The sequence below is a fragment of the Dromaius novaehollandiae genome, chromosome 2 (genome assembly GCF_036370855.1).
Source record: "Dromaius novaehollandiae isolate bDroNov1 chromosome 2, bDroNov1.hap1, whole genome shotgun sequence".
NCBI classification, from domain to species: Eukaryota; Metazoa; Chordata; class Aves; order Casuariiformes; family Dromaiidae; genus Dromaius; species Dromaius novaehollandiae.
The window spans coordinates 150,554,076-150,579,989 of record NC_088099.1 but is presented as its reverse complement, the minus strand read 5'-3'; the positions used below and the strand labels follow the sequence as shown (position 1 = coordinate 150,579,989).

At 37.5% G+C, this 25,914-nt stretch overlaps 1 protein-coding gene across 1 annotated transcript in view; it reads left to right on the top strand.

Moving 5' to 3' along the window:
- Positions 1-16,573, top strand: part of EIF3E (eukaryotic translation initiation factor 3 subunit E) — a 29,733-nt gene extending 13,160 nt beyond the window's left edge. The window contains exons 7-13 of the mRNA XM_026099714.2: positions 1,599-1,723; positions 3,600-3,726; positions 5,798-5,899; positions 6,919-7,028; positions 14,697-14,799; positions 15,045-15,179; positions 16,404-16,573. Of these exons, the coding sequence (XP_025955499.1) occupies positions 1,599-1,723; positions 3,600-3,726; positions 5,798-5,899; positions 6,919-7,028; positions 14,697-14,799; positions 15,045-15,179; positions 16,404-16,442 (741 nt within the window). The 3' untranslated portion in view covers positions 16,443-16,573. The remainder of the gene's footprint in view (positions 1-1,598; positions 1,724-3,599; positions 3,727-5,797; positions 5,900-6,918; positions 7,029-14,696; positions 14,800-15,044; positions 15,180-16,403) is intronic.
- Positions 16,574-25,914: the final 9,341 nt, after the last annotated feature.

Sequence of the window (25,914 nt, the reverse complement as noted above, 5' to 3'; positions counted from 1 at the left end):
TTATCGTGTTTGAAATACAGTTGTATTTTTTTTGTTTATTGGAAATACCTGTAAAAATGAACCTCCCTCAAGAATAAGTTTGAGAGCAAGTGTGTGAAAATGACTGGGAATTGTTAGTGGATACATCTTCAGTACAGCTTTCAGTAGCTTACAGGTAATCAATGCTGTGACAGAGGACATACAGGTTTTAGTTTTGCAACAGTTTAAAGCATTCTGAAGGGTATAATTTGGAAGCAACTGAGCTTGTCTACAGGATAAATGTTTCCTTGCTCTTCTCTTCTCTCCTTCTGCTGGCTCTGGTAATTATCCTGCTCTTTCTTGTGCTGTTTTAACTTAGTAAGCTTAATTTAGAAAGCTGTCTTGGTTGCTTTTCTGCTTATATTAGGGGACTGGTGACTTGCAGAGGTTTCTTGCAAGAGCCAGGCCTTACTGTGGTATCACTCCGTCCCCAAGAAGCCGGCGTGGGGGGGGAGAATGAGTTTTCACCCAATTCAGCTTCTTCACCAGCTCCTCCTAGGTTCAGATGAGCACTGGGAAAATGAAGGGAAAGTGTGGGTCTGCAAGTACTAATTTAGAGCTACTTAAGATATTGAGGAACTTGGCCTTAGTTTTACTATCTGCTCATGGGACTTCAGTGGCCATATCTGAAATAGTTTAGGAGAGCTTTACTGTCCTAAATTAAAATCATGAGGGTGTGGGGAGCTGGTTCGCCTCCCTGCCTCAGATTTTTTTTTTTGTTGTTATTTTGGTGACAGGTAATTAATGCTAGCAGATTTTCTTTTCTGATTTTTTTTTTCCTGAGCTTTATGAACCTATGTGGTTATAGTAACACTATGAAATTTGAATTCTTTGCTACACTCAAGGGATTTTTAGGACGGAATCAGTTAGTTGTTATGCTCCTTTGAGTGATTATTACTTTGCTGTGTCCATTCATTCTCAACATGTTGCTTTATAACATTTATTTGAAGTGGCACTGAAATTTGGAGCAGGTCTATGTGCTTTAGGCTGAAACTCTATTTGTACCAGTTAGTTTAAATGAAGATAACTACCTTCCTATTTTCTGGCTGAAAGTGATTGTGGTGTTTCATCACTGTCTGAGATGTGCTTTGCATGACAAAATATTCTTGTTAGGCTTCAGAGAAGAGAAAAAGGTAAAAAGCTAGAGAAACCGGTTAGTTCCTCAAATCACATCAGAAGAGGGGAAGACCTGGCACAAAGTTCAGGATTAAGAAGTGAAATAGTTATATATGCTAGCCTGGTCATCTTTGGAAAAGTAAAATCCATACAGCTGCCAAAACAGAATAAAAATTTGGGCAAACAATTTGGAACATAATATTGGAAAAACTTCTATCTTAGGTTGTAACTTCTGGGAGATTTATCTTTAGCAGCTGACAAGTTAAAAAGCTGGAGGTTAAACTCAGCCTGATAATGATAGCAACAAGACAGAGTCAGTGGAAAATCACAAATTGCTGAACAACTGTAGGTTTCTGTGCATTAGTGTGTATATGAACTTTCTTGTATGGTGTGGATTTTTTTTTTTTTGTTAGTTGGTTAATTTTTTGTACCTTGGTTTAAATCAATGTTATGTTTTCATTTAGTCTGTCAGCTCTCCACTGCAGTCCCTTCAGCAAAGAACATGGCTTATCCACTGGTCTTTATTTGTGTTTTTCAACCATCCTAAAGGGAGAGACAACATCATTGACCTATTTCTCTATCAACCACAGTAAGTTGTGCTGTGCTGTGTTGCTGGGTTTTTTGAAACAGAATGAAGGTAGAAGATGAATATGCAAGCTTATCACAGAATAGTTGAAGTTGGAAGGTGCCTGCTGAGATCATTTAGTTCAACTGGTCTTCTCAAGCAGAGTCAGCTAGAGAGCAGGTTGCCCAGAACTGTGTCCAGTCAGGTTTTCAGTATCTCCAAGAAAGGCGACTCCACAGCCTCTCTGACAGCCTGTTCCAGTGCTCAGCTGCCCTTACAGGAAAGAAGTGTGTTTCAGTTTGTGCCCATTGCCTCTCGTCCTGTCACTGGGCACCACTGAGAAGAGTCTGGCTCTGTCTTCTTAACCTCTCCCCCATCGCATACTTACACATATTGATAAGATGCCCTCTGAGCCTTCCCTTCCCCAGGCTGATAAGTCCCAGCTCTCTCAGCCTCTCCTCATGAGAGAGTTGCTCCAGTCAGTTAATCATCTTAGTAGCCCTTTGCTGGACTCGCTTCAGTAGCTCCATGTCTCCGTTGTATCAGGGAGCCCAGCACTGGACACAGCACTCCAGGCGTGTCTCAAGAGTGCTGAGTAGAGGGAGAGGATCCACCTCCCTTGACCTGCTGGCAGTGCTCTCTGCCTAATGCAGTGCAGAATACCGTTGGCTGCCTTTACTGCGAGGGCACGTTGCTGGCTCATGATCAACTTGTTCTCTACCAGAGCCTTCTCTGTAAAGCTGCTCTCCAGCTGCTTAGCCCCCAGGCTGTACTGGTGCCTGGGGTTGTTCCTCACTAGGTGCAGGACCCTGCATTTGCCTTTGAACTTCTTGAGGTTCCCCTCTGCCGGTCTCTCCAGCTTGTTGAGGTCCCTCTGAATGGCAGCACAGCCCTCTGGTATATCAGCCACTCCTCCCAGTTCTGTCATCTGCAGACTTGGTGGTGTATTTGGTGCCATCATCGAAGTCCAGTGTTTTCAGCCCAAAGCTGAAATTCTAATGCTATTAACATTTTTACATGATTAAAATAACCAGTTTACTAATTCCTACCACACCTTTTAGGGCTATAGGGGAAGGTATTGTCCTCTATATGCTATTCTGATATTGCAGAACCTATTTAAAAGGATTCTTGAGGAATGTCTTGGAAGAAATAGCATTGAAAGTTGAGTGAGGAGCAATGGAACATTACAGCTCAAATTAACATTTGAGAGGAGTGACTTCTTATATGCAGATTTAAGAGTCTGGAACAAGTGAACTCTGAGAAATTATCGGTAGTATGTTAAGTCTTGTTTTCTCTCTCTTTTTTTTTTTTTCCATACTAGATGACAGTTGGCTATTAAATAGAGTACTAAAGAAAACTGGCTGAATTTTTACATGATAAACCCAGTAAATTTGTAAATTCTGCTGGTTTTTTTGCCTTCTTTTTGTTTCATAGTTTTTCCGAAAGTAATAATTTGGATTGTATTTCTCACTTAAAAATATGGGTTAATTCATTAGACAATTGAACTGGAAAGTTGCAGCCTTGTATGGTCATACCAAAGGAAGTCACTTTTGATCTCAGACACACACTCATTCACTCCCTTCCCTCCCATGAAATCAGTGTAGGGCAGTGGTGACCCGGATTTAACATATGGACTGTGGGGTTTTTTGTTTTGGTTTGTTCTCCCTGTTGTAGCACTGCACCCTTCCTTCCTGCCTGTCATGGTCGGATGTCAATTTCCAAGCACCAAGGTTCGCATAATCTGGTTTTAGGTTAACAAATCATCCTTGAATATTTGAATAAATGGGCAGTCATAAGCATCGATACTGTGTTACATAGAAGATGTATAGGCCTTGATGCATCTTGATTGTTTGGATGCAAAACTGCATCATCTGAGCTGTGTCTGGATTATTCTATTCAGGTATCTCAATGCGATTCAGACAATGTGCCCACATATCCTGCGATACCTAACAACTGCAGTCATAACAAATAAGGATGTTCGAAAACGTAGACAAGTGCTAAAAGATTTAGTCAAGGTTATTCAGCAGGTAAGGACTAAAGCTTTCTCTGATGTGTGCTGTTTTACAGAGACTGTAGCAATTTTCTTCTGGTAACGTTTTGGGATTTCTTGTGTGTGTTCTGGTGTTCCTTTTCTCTCATTTAACTCATTTTTCATTATAAAGTAAAATGTGGTATCATTCAGTGGGAGGGCAAAATAAAATTTTCTCCTTTCCTTTTAAAAAGGAATGGGTAGAATGGAATATGTGAAGTGGCTTTGGATCTAAGTCTTCTCTTTCAGGCATCCTTAAAAGGAATTGCTGTATGACTAGGAGCTCTTGTTTCCATTTTAAAACCATTGAACTGTATGTATTGTTGTATGTTCCAGTTTGCATGCATTTTCTTGAAAATGTTTCTGTTGTCACAATTATACCAGGTTGTAAACAGGTGCAGAAATAGCAGATTCAAGGTGCTTGATAGCAAGCGGGGGGAGGGGGGGGTGTTATGGCAAAGATTTCACCTGAAATCAGCATACAGCATGTATACAAGCTGTTGTGCTTCAAACACTTCTAGTAATGATAACATATATTGTGAGTAACAGTAAACCATGATATATCCATGACGATACGGTTACTAAAGGCTAACGATCAATTGTATCCACTGTTAATACTGATGTAATAACCATGCACAGTGCAATCTTAATGCAAGAATCTAATTTTGAGCATCTGTTAATATGGTTTTAAGCATTGGTGTTCACGAAACAATATACAGAATACGTAGTTATGAACAGTTTAAGTGTTGAGCCCTGTGTCTTGTCTTAAATCCGTATCTGTTCTAAAATTTGATTTTTGCATTGAACTTTAATATAAAGTTCTGATATTTGAAGTAAGACAGCATTTAACAGCACTACTTTGCTTTCACTTCAACTTGTACATTTGGTATGAATAAAAAGGAATCACTGGGATGTTACTTTTCATAATGTCAATTCTGTTAGCTTTGGTATTGAAATATCTATCTATTAACAGATATATTTCTTAGTACTCTTCATTTTGTGTTGTTCCTTACATTAAACTGTGAAGCAGTAGGGATCTTTTAGATTTGAAAGGTGTTCAGACAGGATAACTAGCAACTTGTTTACATATAGGAAAAGTGAAACACAGAATGAAGTGATTTGTCCAATGTTGTATGGTAGACTTATGTTAAAAGGCAAGTCAGTCCATCCTCTAGTTGGTGAAAGACACTAATATTATAGAAGTATTGAAGTCATAGGTAAGCGGTTATATGTTCATCCCAGACTAAAAATGAGATCCTAGTCTGCAATACGTCAGAAGTATAGTAAGTACAATTCTGATGTATAAAATTTGACTTATAAAAGTGAATTGTAAATTTAGTGAGAGTGTATATATAGTCTGCAAAGGAAAAGTAACTTCGATCTGACAAAATAAATCTTTTTAGCAATTCCCTTTATCTGCTAGTCCTATTGTATACTAAAACAGCCCTGATAGTGTTGAACATCTGAAAATGTGATTTCAAGACAGCTTAGACCATGTCATAGTTAAGTTTTGATTTACACGATGTATGCATATGTATTGTTGTTCCTGTCTTTTAATCAAGAAAGTTTGGTAGCTCCTGTAATGTCAAAATGAATTCAAGTATTTTGTATATAGAAAATAGCATTTTCTACTAGCCATGTGTCATCCTTGTAAGCTGAATGATCATTTTCAAGTATAAAGTGTTTGGTGTCAGACTAAGTTATAAAATCAGAATTTGGGAAGAATCTGTTCTATCATATTTCAAGAAATTGGGGTTTTTGATGCAAAAACAGTTACAGTCACTGACACTTCTCTAACCTGAAGACTGCAGCACTAAATTACTGAAGGTGAATCTATGCTTTTTGTTGTTTAACCAGACTATTTTAAAAGTACACTTATGCTGTTGTAATTGGAGGAATTAGCAAACTTTATTTAATAGTATTTTATTTGTGCTATAGAGACTTGTTTCCAGTTTTTTATATTCCTCAAACAGTAATATTTGAAACACTCAAGCAACGTGAACTTTAAGGAAATTGTCTCTTTAAATGTTTTTGGGTTTCTAACATTGTTGTGTAATTTGTTTTGACAGGAGTCCTACACATACAGAGATCCCATCACAGAGTTTGTGGAGTGCTTGTATGTTAATTTCGATTTTGATGGCGCACAGAAGAAATTGAGGGAGTGTGAAACAGTAAGTTTTCTGTAACATTTAAGTTTTACTCTGCGCAAAAATCCCTGTAAAATTAACATTGGCCAGCTAGTTTGGTTGAAGCAGTACTGGATTCTATTGTCAGTGTTTTGCCTATGAAAGTTAACTAGTGTTATTTCTAACAACTTATTTTGCAAAGTGTAAACAAGACTTGCTGGTAAGAATATAGTGTTAAAATTGGATATAATCAGCTCCTAGAGCAAAAAGTAAATAGGTAATCATACATCTCTGAGCTTCAGTTTTTCCATTAGTGTTTCAGAAGTCTGGAGTTGAGGAAAAGCTTGGATTTACCTTTTTTGTTCCAGAGTGCAATATATCATGCATCTTTCAGAATTGCAGTGTTGAAAAGTAATGTGAAATAACATATTGGGATAACTAAATATTATTCTTGGAAACTTTTTGGTCTAATCTACTGTGAGCAGTTAAAGATACCTGACACTCCTGTTGACTAGATAAGTGTGAAAGTTTAGTATTTCTAATAGCAGAACGTTAGCGCGAATTTTTACAGCTTCTGCTTTGGCTCCCTTTTCATTAGTACTCGTCACCTAATGGGGTAAATCTAAATGAAAGGGTAATTCTCTTAGCTGCGTAAGGTGAGTGATCATGTAATCTGAACTTTGTAGACACACTTGCACTACTAAGTAAGCTGATCTGTATGGTAAGGAGAACAACCTACCTTAGCTGATCAAATTGCTGAATGAGAGAAGAAATGATATGAGGAGGGGAGCTAAATTTTGCGTCTTGGAGGACCTTCAGCTGAATGAGAGCTCTGGACCTTGCTGTCTTTCGGTCAGTCATCAGTTACCCTTAGTGTAGTCATGCAGTTTTAATTTAGCAAATTACTCTGAAAATTTCTGTTAAATAGGTAGACTTTTCTCCACATGGAATATTCTAGGAGTGGTTTTTAGAAGGACTGCTTGTTGATCGTAATGAAGGTACCTATAACTGCATTACTGTTGCCATGTTTATTCTTGGTGTTCCCTCTCTCTTTACACTTGCAGGTGCTTGTGAATGATTTCTTCTTAGTGGCATGCCTTGAGGACTTTATTGAGAACGCTCGTCTCTTTATATTTGAGACTTTTTGTCGCATCCATCAATGTATCAGCATTGGGTAAGAAAGCATTTTTAATATGACATTTTATAAAAATCAGTCATGCATGACAGTTTGACAAACAGCGTAAACTTCAGTAGTAAACTGTTCAGTCACCAGATGAAATGAAGATCATTAAAATCTAGATGGACAGTTGTCTTTCTAGTTTTATAGAACTAATGTGATATATTTCAATTAGAGTAATCATGTTTTAAAGTTGAATTCTTTTGCATAAACCTAAAACATGCACCCTCCTCCACACCCCCAAAAAATCAAACAGTGCTTTCAAAATAAAACTTCCTCATGGTGTTAAATTAAGTAGAAAGGTGAGAAGCATCTAATATAGCTTACAGTTACTGCAGAGGTTGGGTTCAATCGCATCTTAAGACACCTAAAGTTAGTGTCTGAGTGAGGTATCTATAATTTCCCTTTAAGTCAGTGGAAGATTGGTTCCTTTACTCTGTGGAATCTAGAAAGTAAACGAGCTCACCCCAAATTAAAAACCATGGAGTGTTGAGTTGCACAGCCCTCTTCAGTCACACTGAAGAGTGATTAGATCACTGCTGGATATAATGGAAGTTTAAATACCTAGTGTCACCTGAGCTTGGGTGTTTTAATCTGGAGCTCAATTCCACACATACTGATAGAGGATGGTAGTATTAAGCAAATTACCACATATGTGGCAATTGTTTGATTTATTTATATGTGATAGAGATACTTATGTCTGTCTTGCGGGTGTGTTTGAAAGTGATTGGGGTTGTATTTTTTTTTTTTTTTTTTTTTCCCTCAGTAGTTAAATAGTAAAAAGTACCTCTCATTCCCTGTAGCACAAAGTGAGTGATCCAGCTGTAAGAAAATGAGCAGAATTTTATTTGATGTTCTTATTACCAAGGATATCTGTCACTTGCCCAAAATATATTTTGTAGAAGTAGACTTTTCAAATGGACCAGCTCCAATGCCTCTTGTCTGGAAATTAAGCAGGAAGAAGTAGTTATGCATTGTTGAGATCCCTCCCTGTTTTGCCTTAAGTAAAAAATCCTGAATGTATAAAAATGTCTGTGGCAGAGAACAATGCAGAGATTCTTGAGACAGCAGAAACCCAAACTGGTAAATTGATCAAATTCAGTGCAGTTTTGTTACCTGCTTGTATCCAGAGCAAATACATGCGTCCAATTATCTGAGTAAGCTATTCAAAGATGCTTGATTCCAAAAGAAAATGTCATGCCAGAAGATTATCTTGATGAGTTTTGTGAGGTTATGGAGAAAATAATTTTTTTTTTTCCTTATGTGTTTATAGTAGAAGAAAGATCAAAATTTTTAGTTTTTTTACTCTTAATCTCTATTCACTATGTGACATTTGCCCTCAAATGCATTTGAGAAATAATACGTTCTTATCCTTTATATCAGGTAATTGCCGTCCTTAATATCCTATTCCTTGTGGTTCATTTTTAGAGATCAGCCTTTTGAGTATACCACATAGTGAAGGCTTAAAATACTCGATAGTGAGAAGTTCGATACAGAAGTCTGCAAAAGACAACCAGTGAACTGTTTGAGAATTTTGATCAGCTGTAATGTGTTGTTTTTTAAGCATGCTAATGATGATAAACTGAACTAGAACAATGAACAAAATTTTCCTTAGTTATGTTCATTTTTAATAAAGAGATTAATACTCTGTGTAAAAGCACTTTAAGCAAAGTACTGCAAATTTAGGGATAGAAGGGTTTTGAATAAGTATTTTGAAAAAGTTATGTTAATAAAGCTCTCAAGAATGAGTTCTTGGGGAATATAAAACCTCATGGAGTGCCCTGCCTTTCCTGTAAATAATTCTTAATATTGTGAATACTGCATATCTCCAAGTACAAGATTTTAACAAAACTTGAAGCTTAAGGGGGGATTCGGGCGGGGGAGAGGGATTGTTGTTTAACTGCAGGTAGATATCATTCTAATGAATCTATTCTGAGCCGGATCAGAGAAGCAGTGAGCAGAGATTCTGGAGGATACATCTTAAGTATTCTTCAAGTCTTTCTGTTAAAAGATACTGATAAATTATAGATAACATGCAAATGATTGATTATAGCAAAAATGGGAAGCTTTATTTAACAAGGCTAATGGTAGATGGTGTAACTTATTTAGCATTTCTTACTGACTTTAAAGTTCACATTATTTGTTTCATCTTACTTCAAAAAGCAAAATGTAACAAATACAGTTTTTCAACTTCAGTAGGGTAAAAAAAAAAAAAAAAAATTGTAGCTACTATTGTCTCTCCCCCTTATTCCCAAGTGATTCATAAATATGGTGGTAGTGTCTCTATTTCATAAACATTGTGATGTGTTCTGAGGAAAGTGATAAACTTCGAGTTGAGACATTTATTTAGGAGCTGGGCATGGATATTCCTATCATGTACCACTTCGGGTAACTGCATGTTCAATCCATTATCAGTGATATTCTTTTCAGTAGGTTGTTCTGTTTTAAATGATGGACAAGCCTTAATTCTGCAGAAATTCTGACAATCATTAGATTGGGGCTTACTAAGTAAGACTGTAAGTATTTCTTAGTGCATTTCAAACTTGGTTTTGAAAAAATTGGCCAGTTGAAATGACTCTAATTAGAAGTTTGACTGAGGATAGTTCTTGCATTTGTCTATCCACAAGTGATTTCCACTGCTATTCCTGGAGTTGAAAACTAGTTGGTTGTACCACAGTGCTTGATAAGTACTGTTTAAGTATTCAGAACAAATTTGAAAACAATTAGTGGGAAATCTGCTATTCCTTATGTTAAATAGAAAATAGATGGCTCAATTTTTTTAACTACTTTCATCTGTTAGGCAGCTGACATTTTTCCAAGGACATAGTTGCTTTATCAGTTGTAATTTTTTAATTTATACAATCCAGATCATCCTGCAATTAATTTAATGCTTGAAATATGCTTAATAGGGAGTAATAGATTAAATTAGTTCAGAATGTGATTTGGTTAGCTTGATATGCCTGCATTTCGTTGAAGAGCTGAGTATGCTTCATTCTTCTTTTCTGTATCTTTTCCTTCTGCTGACAGTGCAAGATAAGTTTGTTTATACATGAAGATGCATGGAATTCAGTAAGCTTTGCTTTTAATCAAAGGAAAAACCTAAATAACATTGTTCTAGCATGAACCAAATAAGTGAATCTTCTTACAAAACAAAGGAACCAAAATATTCCAAAGAAAAGCTTTTGAAATCAGCCTGAAGGTTAACCTGAAAGGGTAACATTAATCACATTATTTCATTATAATTCCTTTTATTGGATATCAATTTGCAGTGGGTATCTTTAAAAATGATGAGAAACTAGGAGACAGCTTTTTCATGCTCCTATTCTTTAGGATTAGTGGTGTTAGTATGTATATGAATCTTAAGTGGGTCACTGTTACTTGAGCTGGTAAATATGTGTATGGGAGCTAAGCTATGATTTCTCTCTTGAAAATGTTAGATGTATGATTTGAGTATGGTAGGAGAATACTGTTGCTTGTAACATAATTGCAATTAGGAGGAAACTTCAGGGCAGTTCCTCTGAGAGAATGGAGAGTGCTTTTCAGGCAGCATGTGTCACCTGACCAGCCACGTCTCCTGTGTTGTGAAATAAGATCATCTTCTGTCTCTAAGGTCTGACAATGTTTTAGAGGTTTTTTCCTCGTGCACTTATCTTTATTTCACTAAAAGACAGTTGTATTGTTACTTCATAACTTTAGGGAGTTTTAGGTTAAAACTTTGAATCCATGTAAATCTTAACGAGGTAAAAAACCAAATCTTACATCCCTTTTTGCCTTCTGTTTTAATTTTGTAATTTGGAAGTTTTCCAAATTAATATGCAGGAAGAGATACCTGTATGAAAGCTGTACAAAGACGTGTGCTTTCTGTCATGTAGCTATATGTATGCTATATATTTGTTGGTATAACTTTTTTTAGTTAACCAAAAAACCCCACCTCTGCCTGAAAAAGTTGAGCTAGTAAAATTTTTAGACTTGGATAAAGAAACTTACAGCCCATGGTCCCCTGTGTAAGAGTGGTAGTATGTAGATGCAGAGAACTAATCTGCATTCCTTCGTTTTCAGAAGTCATCTTGAGGTTTGGAAAACTTCCTAGGGCTGTGTTCACATTAGCAAGTGGCAGGGTGTAAGAGGAGTGCATCTGTAGAGTGAAACAGTTGTTGCTGGGAAACCTGACATCCATTCTATTTCAGATTAGGTTAAGTTTGCTCCCAGGGGCTGAGCACCACTTAGTGTTAGAGGACGTTAGATACTCTTACAGCACACGTTCTAGTTCAATATAATCAGAAGAATCTAGTTCTGATGCTGCTTCCATCATAAGTGTCACTGCTCCCTGACATGGATCAGTGTGCAAAGCAGGGGTGACTGAGAGGTTTCCATTCCTGATCCAAATTTAAGTGCTTATGTAGATGCTTGTAGCTTACCTAGTTGACTCAGCTTATCTCCATTGGCTCCCTTTAATAGGAAAAAACAGAATTACCTACTAGGTGGTACAAAGCATTTTGTGGTTTCTGATTTGGAATTATTTTCTCTAGAAGCCTGTGCTTCCCTCCCCACAAGTACTCTAGACCAAGATAAATGTAAAATCAAAGTATTGTAGGTTGGAAGGGACCTCTGGAGGTCATCTGGTTCAATCATGTGCACCCCACTACCACTCAAAGCAGGGCCCCTTGATACTATGTTATGCTACTCAAGGCCTTGCCTAGCTGATTTTTGTTTATCTCCAGGGGTGGAGATTCCACAGTTTAACTCCCTACATAGGTAGCATAATCCCCAAAGTAGTGGCAGTAGCCATTCTTGTCCTCATCTGAAAGAGGAGTTGTTTTATATGAATCATATCTCTAAAAGAACATATAAAAGCTCCCCCGCTTTGTTTCAAGCTTGAATTTCTTTAGTTTTAAGTCTGGTGCTTAACATACTAAAGCAATGCCTAGCTTCTTGCCTACCGAAGTATCTGTCTTATTCTGCCTAGGTGGCTCATAATTCTGCAGAAACTTATATCTCTAATATCCTCTATTCTCTTGTCTGCCTTAACGCTTTACAACAGCTAATTCAACCATACATTAAGAGTTTTAATGGAATAGAAGCAATCGGGATTGGATTTTACTTCCCCTTGCTTTGCCGGACTCCAGATACCTTATTGCTCATTTGTAGTGTTGCTTCACTGAAATGAGTTCAGTGAAGTGAAAGTTAAGTTATGTGAATTTCTTTCTGCTCACCTCATTTCATACTTACCTCTCTCAAAAATGGAATTTACTTTTATAGTTGGGAGATGTTTGAAAGATCAAAAACATACAGGAGAAGAAAAGGTTACACAGAAATTTGGGTTAAAGGTGCTCATGTTTGCCTGGTAGATGTTCTGATTCAAGAAACGTTTTGCATGTCTTCCTGCGTTACAGGATACTCACTTTAACCTTCTGTGTCTTCAGCTTTGGGGAGAAGTAGAGGAAGTACATGTCTCTAATTACCATTTGATGGCATATGAGTTATAATGGCAGTTTAAGAATAATCACTTTATGAACTATTGCAGTACAGTATTTCCACATCTCTTCGAAGCATTGCCTATCACAGTCAAGTTGTTTTTTAGTAACACATTGTCCTTAACACCTGTAGTTTTCTTAAGTTACAAAATTTTGTCATTGTCATTAAGCCTCTTTGTAGTGGATTGGTAAGATCTGAAAATCTTATACTTGAAGACGACAAAAAGCCCACATGCTTTGAATTATAACAAACATCTTGCGTTTTGCATACACACTTGCAGCATTTGAAAATTTAAAATTGTTTTTGAATTATTTTAGTAGACACTGCTAGGAACTGAATAGTTAGCAATGAATTACATAGAATAATAAGCATCTAGAGGAAAATCACTCTTTTAGGTGGTAGAAAAAACACGTTCAAGCAAGATCCTGTAAACTGGTGAGAAATTGACCTCTTCTGTAACTCCACCATAGCCACTGGCTTTTTGGTAATGTCTGCTGCCCTTACCTCATATTTGTCACCTCAGTCTCAAAACTGATGGAAGAATGAGAGTTATAAGTCTCCTGTGTGAGCCAAATGCCAGCAGGAATTCAAGGGGTTGACTAGAAGGCCACAGGAAATGCCATCAGTGGGAATTACGCCTGGACAAGAGTGCGTGTTTCATTAAGCATTCTCCGTCCACCTCCAAACCCTCCCTGAAATTGTAAGAAGTTTGAGTAAAGTCCTTCTTGGACCAGTGATGCAGCTGACCTATCTTCTAGACCAAACTCTGGAGTGCTGTCTCATGGCACTTGTTCCTAAAACTTCAGAGAGCTGCCAGCTGCATGGTGTGTTATTGTTAACTGAGTTCATGTGAAACACTTTGCTGGATTAATTATTTTAAATTTTCTTGACTGCTGGCAGGATTAAAAAAAAAATAGAAGTTCTCTTCATTATTATAGTTGCTGTTTTATGTTGTGAAATTATGTAATATACAGTTATACTTAATACTTCTGTCTTCTGAATTGTAGTCATGGTATGATTTCATAACTATTGGTTAACAGAGGGTTGATTCCTGTTTTGAAACATTAAGATGGCTTAATATGAAATGAAAAAAAAGAATATAAACAGTATGTTGAAAAATCTGTGGTAACACATTCTGAGTTTTTGAAGTGTCAAGGGCATTTATTTTGCAGCGAATGTGGTAATTGTAGTATGTTGGTAAACACTAAATTTGCTCTATAGAGCAATTTGTTATTAAAAACAAAAAAAATCTGGTGAACTGAATGATACTGGTGAGGGAAAGCACGGGAAGCTTGATATATCCTCATGTCAGTTATAGACAGTTCTAGTTCTTTAGAAAAGGTTTCTTAAAGGAATTATTCTGTTAGAGTTTATGGGATGATGTTTGAGTAGGATAGGCTTTGTTTACAATATTTTATCCATCAGAAACACTAGCTTCCAATTAGTCCATCGGTTTTCTGTTCACAATTACATCCTTGACTAAAAAGTGTCACATGCTAATTGGCTGCCAGAAGTATATCAGATCTATAGCTTTTCTGCTGTAAGTTGGATGGCCATCTATTTGGGGGCAGTTTTGTCTTCTGTTGGTGCAAGTATATGAGACAGAGTTTGAATTTGCAGGATTTGCTGGTGGCATAGTCCTTGCTCAGCTGTGCCCAAGAGCATCCCTATTCTCAAGTCTTCTCTGTCTCTGTAGGCTTTGGAGCTGGTTTAAAAAAAAAAAAAAAAGAAAAACTTTTAATAGACTTTTGGTATCTCATGACTTTTCCAAAGAATTTTCATGTAGGCAAGGTTTAATAGGAATATTTAAAAATTGTGTAGGCCAAGATTTTAATGTAAAATGATGTTGTTCACTGTAAGTACTGCTTAATGCAGTCTTTTTTGCATGCGTACTTCAGGATATGAATTATTCATTCATGATGTCCCAATAGAAAGCAGCATCAGGATTTTTTTTTTTTAAGGCCGTTGTGGGGAAGGAGGGGGGCTTCGTGAGCTTTAAAGTTATTTCAGTCAAATAGAAATGTTTCCCAAATATGTGAAACTTACTGAAGAACAGTCTTGTTTCTGCTGTGATAAATTTTGTATGTTGGTTTAATTTATAACTCTCACATATGTCATAGTGCTTGATTGCCTCTCCCAGCATGAGAGGCATTCTATTTCATCTTCTGATAATGGTATGCTGTCTTTCAGCATGTTGGCCGATAAACTAAATATGACTCCCGAAGAAGCTGAAAGATGGATTGTCAATCTAATTCGAAATGCACGGTTAGATGCCAAATTGGATTCAAAGCTGGTAAGTCTGTACCAATTAGTCCAAGTGGATTTGCTGAATTTTAGTTAAATTTCATTCATATTGTTCAGAAGTAGTGAGTTCTAATTTATTCTTCTTTTATTTGCCCATAAAGTATATTGGCTTTCATTTATTCTGTCTTAATACTGCATGTAAGATGTTTTGTGAAAGCTTTGAAAGTAGAGCATTAAAGGATTGTTTTATGACTGATTATTAAAATTACATGCTACATCTTTCCTGTGTTTCAGGGCCATGTAGTTATGGGCAACAATGCAGTCTCCCCTTATCAACAAGTGATTGAAAAGACCAAAAGCCTGTCTTTTCGTAGCCAAATGTTGGCTATGAACATTGAGAAGAAATTAAACCAGAGTGGTAGATCCGAGGTTAGTATAAGCTATGCTTTTCTGTATTTTTCCTATCTTTCTTTTTTTGTGAGATATATTTAAGTGTAATTCTTACCTCTTTCTTACCACATCAGATCTACTTCTCACTGTTCTGGCACTTGAATTAAATTGGAAAGGCTTATTTTCTTAAAATGAGCATTAGACAGTGATCATTGATTTCTTCTCACCTCTCTTATCACTAGACATTCCATTTTTTTCATTGTATAACTAGGTCTGTTTCTACTATCACTTAGTTTTCATACTCCTTTAAAGGTCTCCACTACCACTTTAGAAGGGCTGGTTTTGACATATGTTACTTAAAGTAGCTGTGTTGATTTTTAAGTTGGTTGGACTTGAACCATTCTGAATATTTTTATACATCAAGCTAGTCATCTTACTTGCACATTAGTACTGTTTGCTACAGTGCTGCATTTTGAGCGAGTGTTCTTCTTGCTGTGCTATTTGTAATCAAAGGATCTGTAGGTACATACACCATTGGGAAAAGAATGGATGATGGAAGACTAGAACATGGAGGCACAGTACAAAATCCTAACACTTAAACCTATTTCATTAAGGACTAGAGAATATAATGAGGTCAGCCAGATGTTTGAATAAAACCAGTGAAAATAAGGAAGTGAGGAAGACCATCTGTTTTTTGCCTTTGTCCACCTTAAGTTTCCCATCCTGTAAGTGAGGGAAAAGCATGAAAAGTAGATGAGTGTGAGGTCCCCTAAGGACCTGTCTGAATGGACATGCACTTTGGGAGAAAAAAAAATAATAATAATTAAAAGAATTTTATAGAATGTTAAAACTGTTATTGGACTTACTTCAGCCAAATACTAAGGATGGAGGGAAGCTGACAAGCAGTTGTAAGCTGGTTTAATTCCATTAGAGGACAGCTGTGTAAAGGTTAAGTGATGCTATTTTAAGAAAATATAGCTGCCAAGTTATCTTTATATTTTTGAGATTCTCTAGAACTGTTTCCTTTTTTCTGCAGCTACTAACTCAGGGGGACTGTGACTGCACAACTTTCTTATATTGTGTAATTTCTGCTATATTAACATTTACTTCAGACTTCTGGGGATCACTTAGTAGTTAACAATATGTCTACTTCATAGCTATACCTTAGTATTATAAAACTTATTTTCTCACAATTTCAGCAACCAGCAGATAGTATAGTAATTTCTCTTCTACTGATCCTTTATTTTATTTATTTATTTTCAGGCACCTAACTGGGCTACTCAAGACTCGGGCTTCTACTGAGATACATCTGCAGAGGGGAAGAAATCAGTTTTCATTTGACTAAAAATCACATGATTAAATATATGGGTTTTTTTGAGAAAAGGTAATTATGTGTTCTGTCAAATTATTTGAATAAAATTGGCTACTTTTAACAGTTTGTGCATCTTTATAATTTGAATAATTAGGTACTTAACTGTGCTGAATAGAGAGGCTCCTTAGTATGGTGGTATTCTGGAGAACTCTGGATCACAGTTTACCAAGATATAGCTGTAATTTAAAATGTCAGTTCTGTTGCATGTCTTTGTACCAAAAGATGTGTTACTGTCAGAGCCATTTGAGTTTGGAAGCAGGGAATTAAGCATAGTGGTTTGCTACCTACTGCAATTGTTGCACTTTCAAATATTAAAAGCAGATGGCACAAACAAATGGATCCCCACTGAACATTTGGCCAAACTGTAGCCGTCTTCTGCCCTTCCGTGTTTTCTTCCATCCCACAGAAAGTTTAGTAGAGTGCAGGCATATGTTACCTGCACTTATGAAACTTAGCATAATCTAAATACAGAATGATTTGGGTAGACGTGTGCTTCGGAATTCTTTTGTTTTAAAACTCATTTTTATTCTTGCACAGTCTTGGAAACTGTTTCAAGATGGGGCTTTTGTTTCAAAAGGAGAAGCTCTTTCAAAAGGTGTGGCTCATGGGCTGGGTATAGTTTAAAGCTTTTAGTTCTGGAATCAGAAGTTCTTATGATTCATAAAGTAGCCCATGAAGAAAAACCGTGTATTTTTTGGCTATCATAAATAGAAGACCTAAGCTGCTGTTTTTTAGCCAGGTGTCTTGTTTCACACTTCACTGGGTTTCCTTAGCCCTTTTGCTGTACAGGATATAGCGTAGCACCTCTAAGCAAGAAACTCCAAGATCCTTCTTAGGGAGGTGTGAAGTGTAGTGACTGATCAGCGAGGTGAATGTAAATAATGGAAAGGAAAAGCTACTATCTCATCCAGCAGTTTTGCACTTGAAATTGAGGAAAAGTTAGTGGCTCCCTTTTCCCTCACTGTAACTGTACTTTTTCCACCTCTGCTCCTAAAATTCTGGAACCCATCCATGTGTGGCAAGTTGCTTTAACTCACTGACCCTCCTGCTGTTTTTCCCAGGCTAGAATTATTTGCCTTTTTCCATCTTATGGCTCAAAAATGATTTCTTGGCAGGCATTTGGTGGCAATTCTGGCTTGAAGCGTTTTCTACTCTGTTGCTAGTCCTGTATCATGGCATGCTTATCCTCTTGCCTGTGCCAGAACAACTTTGGCGATGGAGTGAAGAATAGATAACTGATTTGGCCTAAATATTAGTCAAATAAGATGAAGTGAGCTGCCTTACTAGGTAGGTTTATACTTTGAAATCAGCTGTATCTATTTTACTTAAATTCTGTGTTCATTTTGCCTACTTTGAAGTCGTATTTTTTTAATGCTTCTTTATGAGAAATGATTAGTTTGCATAGCATACAGAGGAGCCATGCTAAAAAACACAGATCTTCTTGAAGATGAATTGCAGTATTTTTGTGCTGGTAGTACACTGAGGACATATCTACATAATTATTGAATGCGCAGTAACATGCACATGTGGCCTTTTTTAAGAATCACTCCTCAAAAATTAGCATGGAGGATGCTTCAGTAATCCATTCCTGCATCATGCCATGTAGTGAATAGAGAAGGATGAGGTTTTTCACTATTACAAATGATTCATCTTCCTCAAACTGCTACAAATTTAATCTTCATGCTATATGAGACTCAGTGTCTGCAGTTACATAGCAGCTGGGAAACAATATACAGGAACTGATTTGTCCATAAAGATGGCATTTTTTTTTTTTTTTAAGAGGCAATTAGAATTTGGGGCAGGTTTTATTATCTTAACCCTCCCTACGTACTATACCAAACTGGGGGGGAGCAGCCCGTATGCTCAAGGGCAGGGCTGAAATTGAGGGAGACCAGAGCGAGCTGGAGAAGTTGGCTGCCAGGAACCTTTTGAAGTTCGGCAAAGTCAAATGGAAAGCGTTGCATCTGGCATGGAATAACCAACCCTGTATATTAGTACAGACAGGGGCCTAACTGTATGGAAAGCAGCTTTGCAGAAATGAGTCCAGGGTCCTGGTGGATGGTGGGGTGAGTTGGCAACAGGTCCTTGTGGCACAGAAGGCCAACAACACCCTGGGCTGCATTAGCAAAAGGGTGCAACCAGCAGGTTTATGGAAGCGATTATTCCCTTCTATTCAGACCTTGTGAGACCACATCTGGGGTACTGTGCCCAGTTTTGGGCTTCCTAGTACATGGCAAGCATTGATGTACTGGGGGGCTACTGTGAAGATCAGGGGACAGGAGCTTGTGACACACAAGGAAAGGCTGGGAGAACTGAAGGCTGGCTGAATGATAGCCTCAAAAAAAAAAAAGAAAGTTGACAGCAGTGTTTACTGCTGTCTTCAGTTCCTAATGGAAGAGTATGGAGAACACAGAGAGAGGCTGCTCTTGAAGATGCATGGGGACAGGATGAGAGGCAATAGGCACAAAGTAGAACATGAGGAAATTCTAATTGGTTGTAAGGGAGTGATTTCTATTTATTTATTTATCATGAAGGTTGTCAAGTACTGGGACAAGTCACCCAAACAGGTTGTGAAATATCTGCCTTTGCAGATAAATTTATGAGCATCCTGATATAATTGGACTTGCTTTGACCAGGGAGCTGCACTTGACCTCCAGAATTTTTTTCTTACCTCAATTATTTTATGATTTAATGTGCCAGGTTTAGTAATATGCATACTATTTGTTTATTTTAAAGCACACTCTAGTTCAGTAATTTCAGTGATTTACAGAAGATGATTTCATCTAACTTTTTGGTGTGTTAACAGTCTAATCCTGTATTTCTCATAGGTCTGAAGACAGAAGAAAAGGGCAAAAATCATTCTAATGTTTATAGCTTATAAAGAGAAGGTAATCAGTGTATAGCATATTTGCCAGAAGTGTTTACTTTTACACAGAGGACTGTAGAATAATACAGTTGAAACTAGAGTAAACAGGGCAGGGGGATTAATCATAGCTTCTTTAAAGCTTTTTCCTTTCTAGGAAAAGACTATTTTTCACTGTTACTGGCACATTCAGTAAGCCCTTTGATTTTACAAGCAGTTTCTTTTACACTCATCTCTTCCTCCTGTCTACACTTAATGGCCAATCGTTCCTACTGCCCTGTTCCTACTGTCATGCAACACTCTTGCCCAGACCCCTTGTACTGTGCAATTGTTTGTGCCTTCAAAGAGCTGATCTAGCTATAATAAACATTGTTATGTTTATATATTGTGCTTACTGGCTCCTTTCACCCCATGACTGTCAAAACAATTACTCTTCCCTGACAGATGGAATTTAAAAGGTGGTAGAAGTAAGTAGTTAGAGGTGGATGGTTGCTGGATTGTATAAGCCAATGCAAAAAAATCTGTTCTACGACGCAAGGATTCACTTTTCTTAGGTATAGGATTGGTTCCTATGGTGATGGGGCTGAGGGGCAGGAATCGGAGCTGAAGTTAGCAAGTTGGCTTTGGAGAGCAAAGTTTGCAAAGGCTGAACGTTCTTTGTTTATGCAGAGTTTCATAATGTTTCTCAACTTTTCTCTTGAGAGTTGATTAAATTGCAAACCATAGAGGTGTTGTATACCATCACAGCCCCAAAATACTAGCTGTAGAACAATCCAGATTGCATAATAGCCATATCCCCTATTTGATAGTGCAATCACAAAAATACTGTTGTGTAATAATTAAAGAATTTTTGAATGAGATAAAATTGGAATGTTTTTTGTAAACAGCAGGGAAATGGCCCACATGCAGCTTTCCTTTTGACAGGAAGAATTCACTAAAAAAATATTCATTGAATTTTAAAGTTATCTCATCTCATGTAAGCTTTTATTCCATTTTTCTGACCTTTTATCTGTCAGGTGCACACGAATAATAAAACTGCATGAGGATTGTAGTGCTGCTTAAGTTTGTGGCAGTTTACCTCAGATATTGCAAGGAACATCAGTTTTGAGGCTTGAGAGGGTTTTTTTATATGTAAACCTTAAAAGAAATCTGTGTAGGAATTTACATGAGGAATACCTTTATGTAAGGAATACCTTATGTAAATGTTACACACCAAAATATTTTTAATTGCCCCTACTTTTGATTTATTATGCCAACTAGCTACTATCTGTTCCCAAAGGTGCCCGCATTAAAGGGTTCAGCCTGGCTTACAATAACAAAATGAAATTTTCAGAACACTCGCATGCAGCTAATGATTGTCATTTTTTGGTCTTTCCTGGGATGCTCGAAGTGTGAAGTTTATTCAACTTCCTGTAGCTGTACAACTTGCACCTTTTTTTTAGTGTCGTTCTTCCACTAGCATTAAGACCCCCAATGCAGTGATCACTGAAGCCATTAACATTAAATGTAGCAGGTTTCAGAATACAGGGAATTCATTCCACTTTCCAGAAGAGGCATTTGCTAGTCAGTTCTCTAAAACTGAGTTACGATTGAAATGCATAGGAAGAGAGGGCAGAAGAGAGAAGGCAAAACAGATGTTCTCAGGCAAAGGATGAAGCTGTCTGGAGCTTGAGTGCTGAGGCAGGTTGACAGTAGATGCAACTTATTTCAAGCATGGCAATTGCAAATTCCATCATAACTTCCTTTGACTAAGCTTTAGAAACCTCAATAGCAGTGATATTTTATAAACACCCAAGAATAGTTGCTCTCATCTTCAAATTACGTGGGGATCAAATCAGCTTTGTGCCTATTGCTCTGGCTTTGCTTTCACAAAACATTCGTAGTTACTGCTCAAAGAAGCACTTGGGAAAGGGAGAGAGGAAGAGCATTTTAAGGCCCTTTCTACTTCTTAGGGGAGGAAGGAAGAGTATAAAGGTGGAAGATAAGGAAGTCTTTCTTTTCCCCTCATATAAGGATTTTTTTTTTTTTTTTTTTTAGCAAAGTTGATTTATTTTTTCCAGAAAACCTGTTGAGCAGTTAAAATGCTGTGTTGTCCAAATAGTTCTCCCTCATTTATGGTAAATAAGGATTGTAGCTCTCTGTCTTTAAGTACATGTGTAATCTATAAAGCTCTGTTTCTCTGGGGGTTAAAATGTTTCATCTCTAATCTCTCATTTAGGAGAGGTGTATTATGTCATATGCAAAGATAATTCCTCATCTATCAATTTTCTTAATAAAATTTTTAATAGTTTCACTAAATGTCTTCTCAATTCTTGATTTCTGATGGCATTTGTACAGTAATCCTGCAAAAGTCATTCAAGACTTTTTATTCAGAAGAAGGGGAGGGTAGTGGTAAGGGAAACTACTACCTCTGAGGTTGGATTCCTTTTATAGCATGTAGAAGTGGAAGAACAGCATACGGAACTTTAGGGATCTGCGAGTTATATTCCTTCCCTGCAATTAGCTGCAAGTTAATTATGGAACTTTTAATATCCAAGAGAAAAGCAAAATCAGATGCCTGGCAACTGCACATTAAGTAAAGGTATAAACTAAATCACACTAGCAACTCAGAAGGGCAGGCACATTATTCTCTACAGCAGATTGTCACTGCATTTTATGCTCTTGACTGGGCTGTGCCAACCTCTTGTAAAGAAAATGATACTGGTCTGTAATATGTAATGAAAATAACAGATCAAAAGTAAACAAAGGTTTTGGTGTAAGAGTTTTCTTTGTATTGTAATATGTTGTCATATTATTGTAGTATATATGGTTTAGGTGAGTTATACATTTTCTATTGTAATTTTAATATACTGGCTTTTAAACTGAAAAATGACTTGGGTATTGCAGATGCAGCAGTAAAGGCCATGTAAATGTGTGCACTGAGGGTGGCAGCCATTGCTAGCAAGAACTGATCTGTGTATGCCCAGAAGGATGCACTTTGGGGTTTTTGTGGATTGCTAGCTTGCATCCGGCACTACGTTCCACCTAAAAGCCATTCAGCGCTTCTAGTCACGTGTAACGTGGCAGCGTGGCAGGGCGTTAGGTTGAGTGCAAACTATCATTCTTTTTTTGTGGAAATCGAAAGGAACACCAGAAGCATGCAGGTCAGAAGGGAGCTGCAGTGCTTCAGGGAGGTCTTCAGTCTGAGCAGCTAGCTCTGGGACTGCAGAGCCCATAGCAGAGTGAGAAGTGAATGCAAGAACTTTGTTTTCCATTTATGTTAAGTAAGCAAAGCTTTTTAAATATACATTTCCAGTGCTCTAAAACCGTTGTGTCTCCTTGTATTATCGGTGCTGGCAGCTCTGATCATGGACTGGGTACAAACCTGAATGCACAAAAAAAAAAAAAAAAAAAAAAAAAAACAAATCACAGAACTCTGCACCCAGGATTTCACAGCCTGATACAAAAAGCAGACAAGGGAAGGATCATGTGGATTGGTGTGACAAGCTTGTATCGGCAGCAATAGCAATGCATTAGCAAATTCCCAATTCCTGGGATTCCTATGTAAAACTGTAAACAAAAGCTTTGAGGAACAGTTTGAAGAAAAATAAGGACAGCTTTTTAGCTTATTGTGTGGAGCTCATTCTGAGGACATTGGAGAAAGCAGTTTCAAACGCTGTGCCTGGAGGGAGATGGGGCCAGCTGGGAGCTCTTATCCTGTGGGCACAGTACAAATAGCAAAAAATAACATTGCAAAGTTACAATATGAAACTTTTATCTTGAATGTTCCTTAACAGGAAAAGCAGCAAGTTAACAAAGCTAAATGCTTAAAATGCATATGGAGACTGATTGCTTTCTTTACTGGATGGTGGAACTGTCTTTGCCAAGTTCATGCAACAGTTGCTGAGTGACATTTGCTGCCAGCACTTTAGGGAAGTTTCTCAGAACCCGTTTTTCTTTTAGTAGGGGAAATAAGAATTATCTCCTAGAGATACTGCATCTTTTGACATATTGTTTAAGCATGGACTGTCGCAGTCAGAATTTCATGTGGTGGTGGTCTTTGGCAAGTGTCTGTGGTATACGAACAGTCACAGTTTTTAATGGAAATGATAGGATGGCTGGCCACTTCTCAATGCAGGTTAAATTACAGCGCTATTAAAAGCCTCCAAATGTTAAAAAAATAGAAATAATTGAAGGAAGTGCTCAGGGCTTTGAGCTGTCTGGAGCAAGAACTAATGCAAGAAAACCAGGAATATTTTGTTGCTACAACTAAGCTTATCAGCTAAGCAGCTATCTCAGCAATAGGTGGCCCTGTCCCTTTGTATTGGCACTGATTTTCATCTGACTGCCTTTTTTGGGTAGCTTTTTTTAATAGCTGAGTTTGTTAAATCAGTTCATCATGGAATTGGGTGAATGTGCTGAAGGGAGACACCCAGAGAGCAGGAAGGAATTGTGGGGGAGGAAAGACTCTTCCCTTCCACTGCTGGTTTTTGTCTTTGTTTTTTGGTGTTCTTTAAGCATCCTGCGCCATCACTGTGTACCTTCAACGGTAACTAGAAATGCAAGGGCTAAAGCACTGGCTGCTAGAAGCGCATGTGTTGTAAGTCAGAACCAGGAACAAGCAAACAGAGAAAGCCAGTGAAAAGGCCCGTAATTGCTGGAAAGCTGACTTGGCTTGCTTTATTGCTTTTCTAGTTGTTGTACAGGACGCAGTGCATCATCTTTGTAGATAAACAAAATCACAACAAATAAATACCTACCTCCTCAGGACAAAATAATCCAGAAAAGACTTCTGAGGCCAGTGGGTTACAGCGTGGTATGGTGTTTAGTACAGAGAAAAGATTGCCAATAAACTGTCCAGGAAATGCACATGAGCTCCCTGTAGATGGATTCATGATTTTAGCATCCTTGGAAAGGATGACAATAGGTAACAGGAGCAGAGCTATGAAATTAATTCATTACTGTATCTGCGAAGCAAGCTAACAGGCTATAAAATAACTTTCTTCTTTACTTGTGTAGTGCAGTTCTAGTTGAATATAATTTAAATATATGAAAATGCAAAACTGCAAACTTTCTGATGAATATTTTCATTGCTTATAAGAATCAGTAATGCTTTACAAAGAGCAAAAATCAGTGAATTACAGCTGTCAAAAGATACTTGCATCAAGTTGTCAAAGTAGACGATGGCTGTGATATTTCAGCAGCCTGGGCTAGGGAATAAGCTACACCTCAGCATCTTCCTTGAGTCAGCTCCACACACATCTTCTTGAACAGTGTATCTGTTTCTGGTCAGGGCATTCTCGGTGATACAAGGGCAGTTTGAATTCAGGCTATGTGCAATCCTTACCTCCCCTTTAAAAGAGTAGGATATGTGGTGGCAGACTAGGCTAGGTGCAGTATGCCTCACCTGAATGCACTGTGCTGATGATATGGACCAGACCTCTCCATCCACCATGTCCCAAAATACCTTTATGTGAAGGCTTGCATCCATGAATTATGGCCATGGGACAAATTTGAACTGGAGCACAAAGTAAAATCAAAATGTATCATAAACCTATTCCATTGCCTAAGGAATTGGAAAACTTCTATGAATTAGGTTTTGATGAGCTTGTCTTCCCAGAACTAACTGATTACAGAACCTGGATATACTAAGTTGGCTATGAAGGGAAATTCTAGTGCAAAGAACATGAAAGTCTAAGCATGTTTCAGTAGGTTGAGTTTCTTGTTAGTATGTGAAAGCAGCTATTCAAGACAAAACTCTAGAGAGAGAAAGATTTCTTTATACTTATGTTGAGAACATTTACTTGTTGTCCCAAGTAATTTCTTTTCCTCTTCATTCATCACTTCATTCTGCTTTATAAGTCTTCCCTGAAGGAGCTTAAAATGACTCAAGGAAGACAGCCTCACAAGTTTTGAAAACATTTATTAGAAATTAGTATAAAGAATGTGGTGCAATATGTTGTTTTACTGATTTGATTATAAAGGAAGTGTTACCAAGAATGGGAAATGCCAGAGAACTCCTCTGGAGCTACAGGTGGTTGAAATTAAGTCAGAAGAAACAAGGACACTCATCTATTCTGCCTTTTAACATGGTTACATGTTGGTTTCTAGTACAAATTCAACCAGTGTTTTCAAACGTTAGGATCTATAGTTTCAGTTTTGAAAGCTAAAATTACTTGCACAACTCAAAGGTACTAATCATTTGCAGCTCCTCATGCCAAAGTTAATGGGATTTGTGGGAGGTCAAACACTTTCGACTATTGAGTTATTATTGGTATGTTCAACTATAGAATAAGGAATCTAATTTAGACAGCCATGTCATTTTAAATCTTGGCTATATTTTGCAAAGTGCTTTTTGTAAAGTGCCTTAGGAGCACCTAAAAAGGTGCTTTATTTAGTAGCACAGTCAAGGAATAGCCCCAATACTAAATAAGCTTTCAATTTTGACTGCACTTAATCCTCCTCCCCCCCTCCGCCGAAGAAACTATCGTACTGCATCTTGTTATATAATTTATCTGTCAATTCTGTCAAAAAGGAGAGCTTGAGTTACTTGGAGGGCC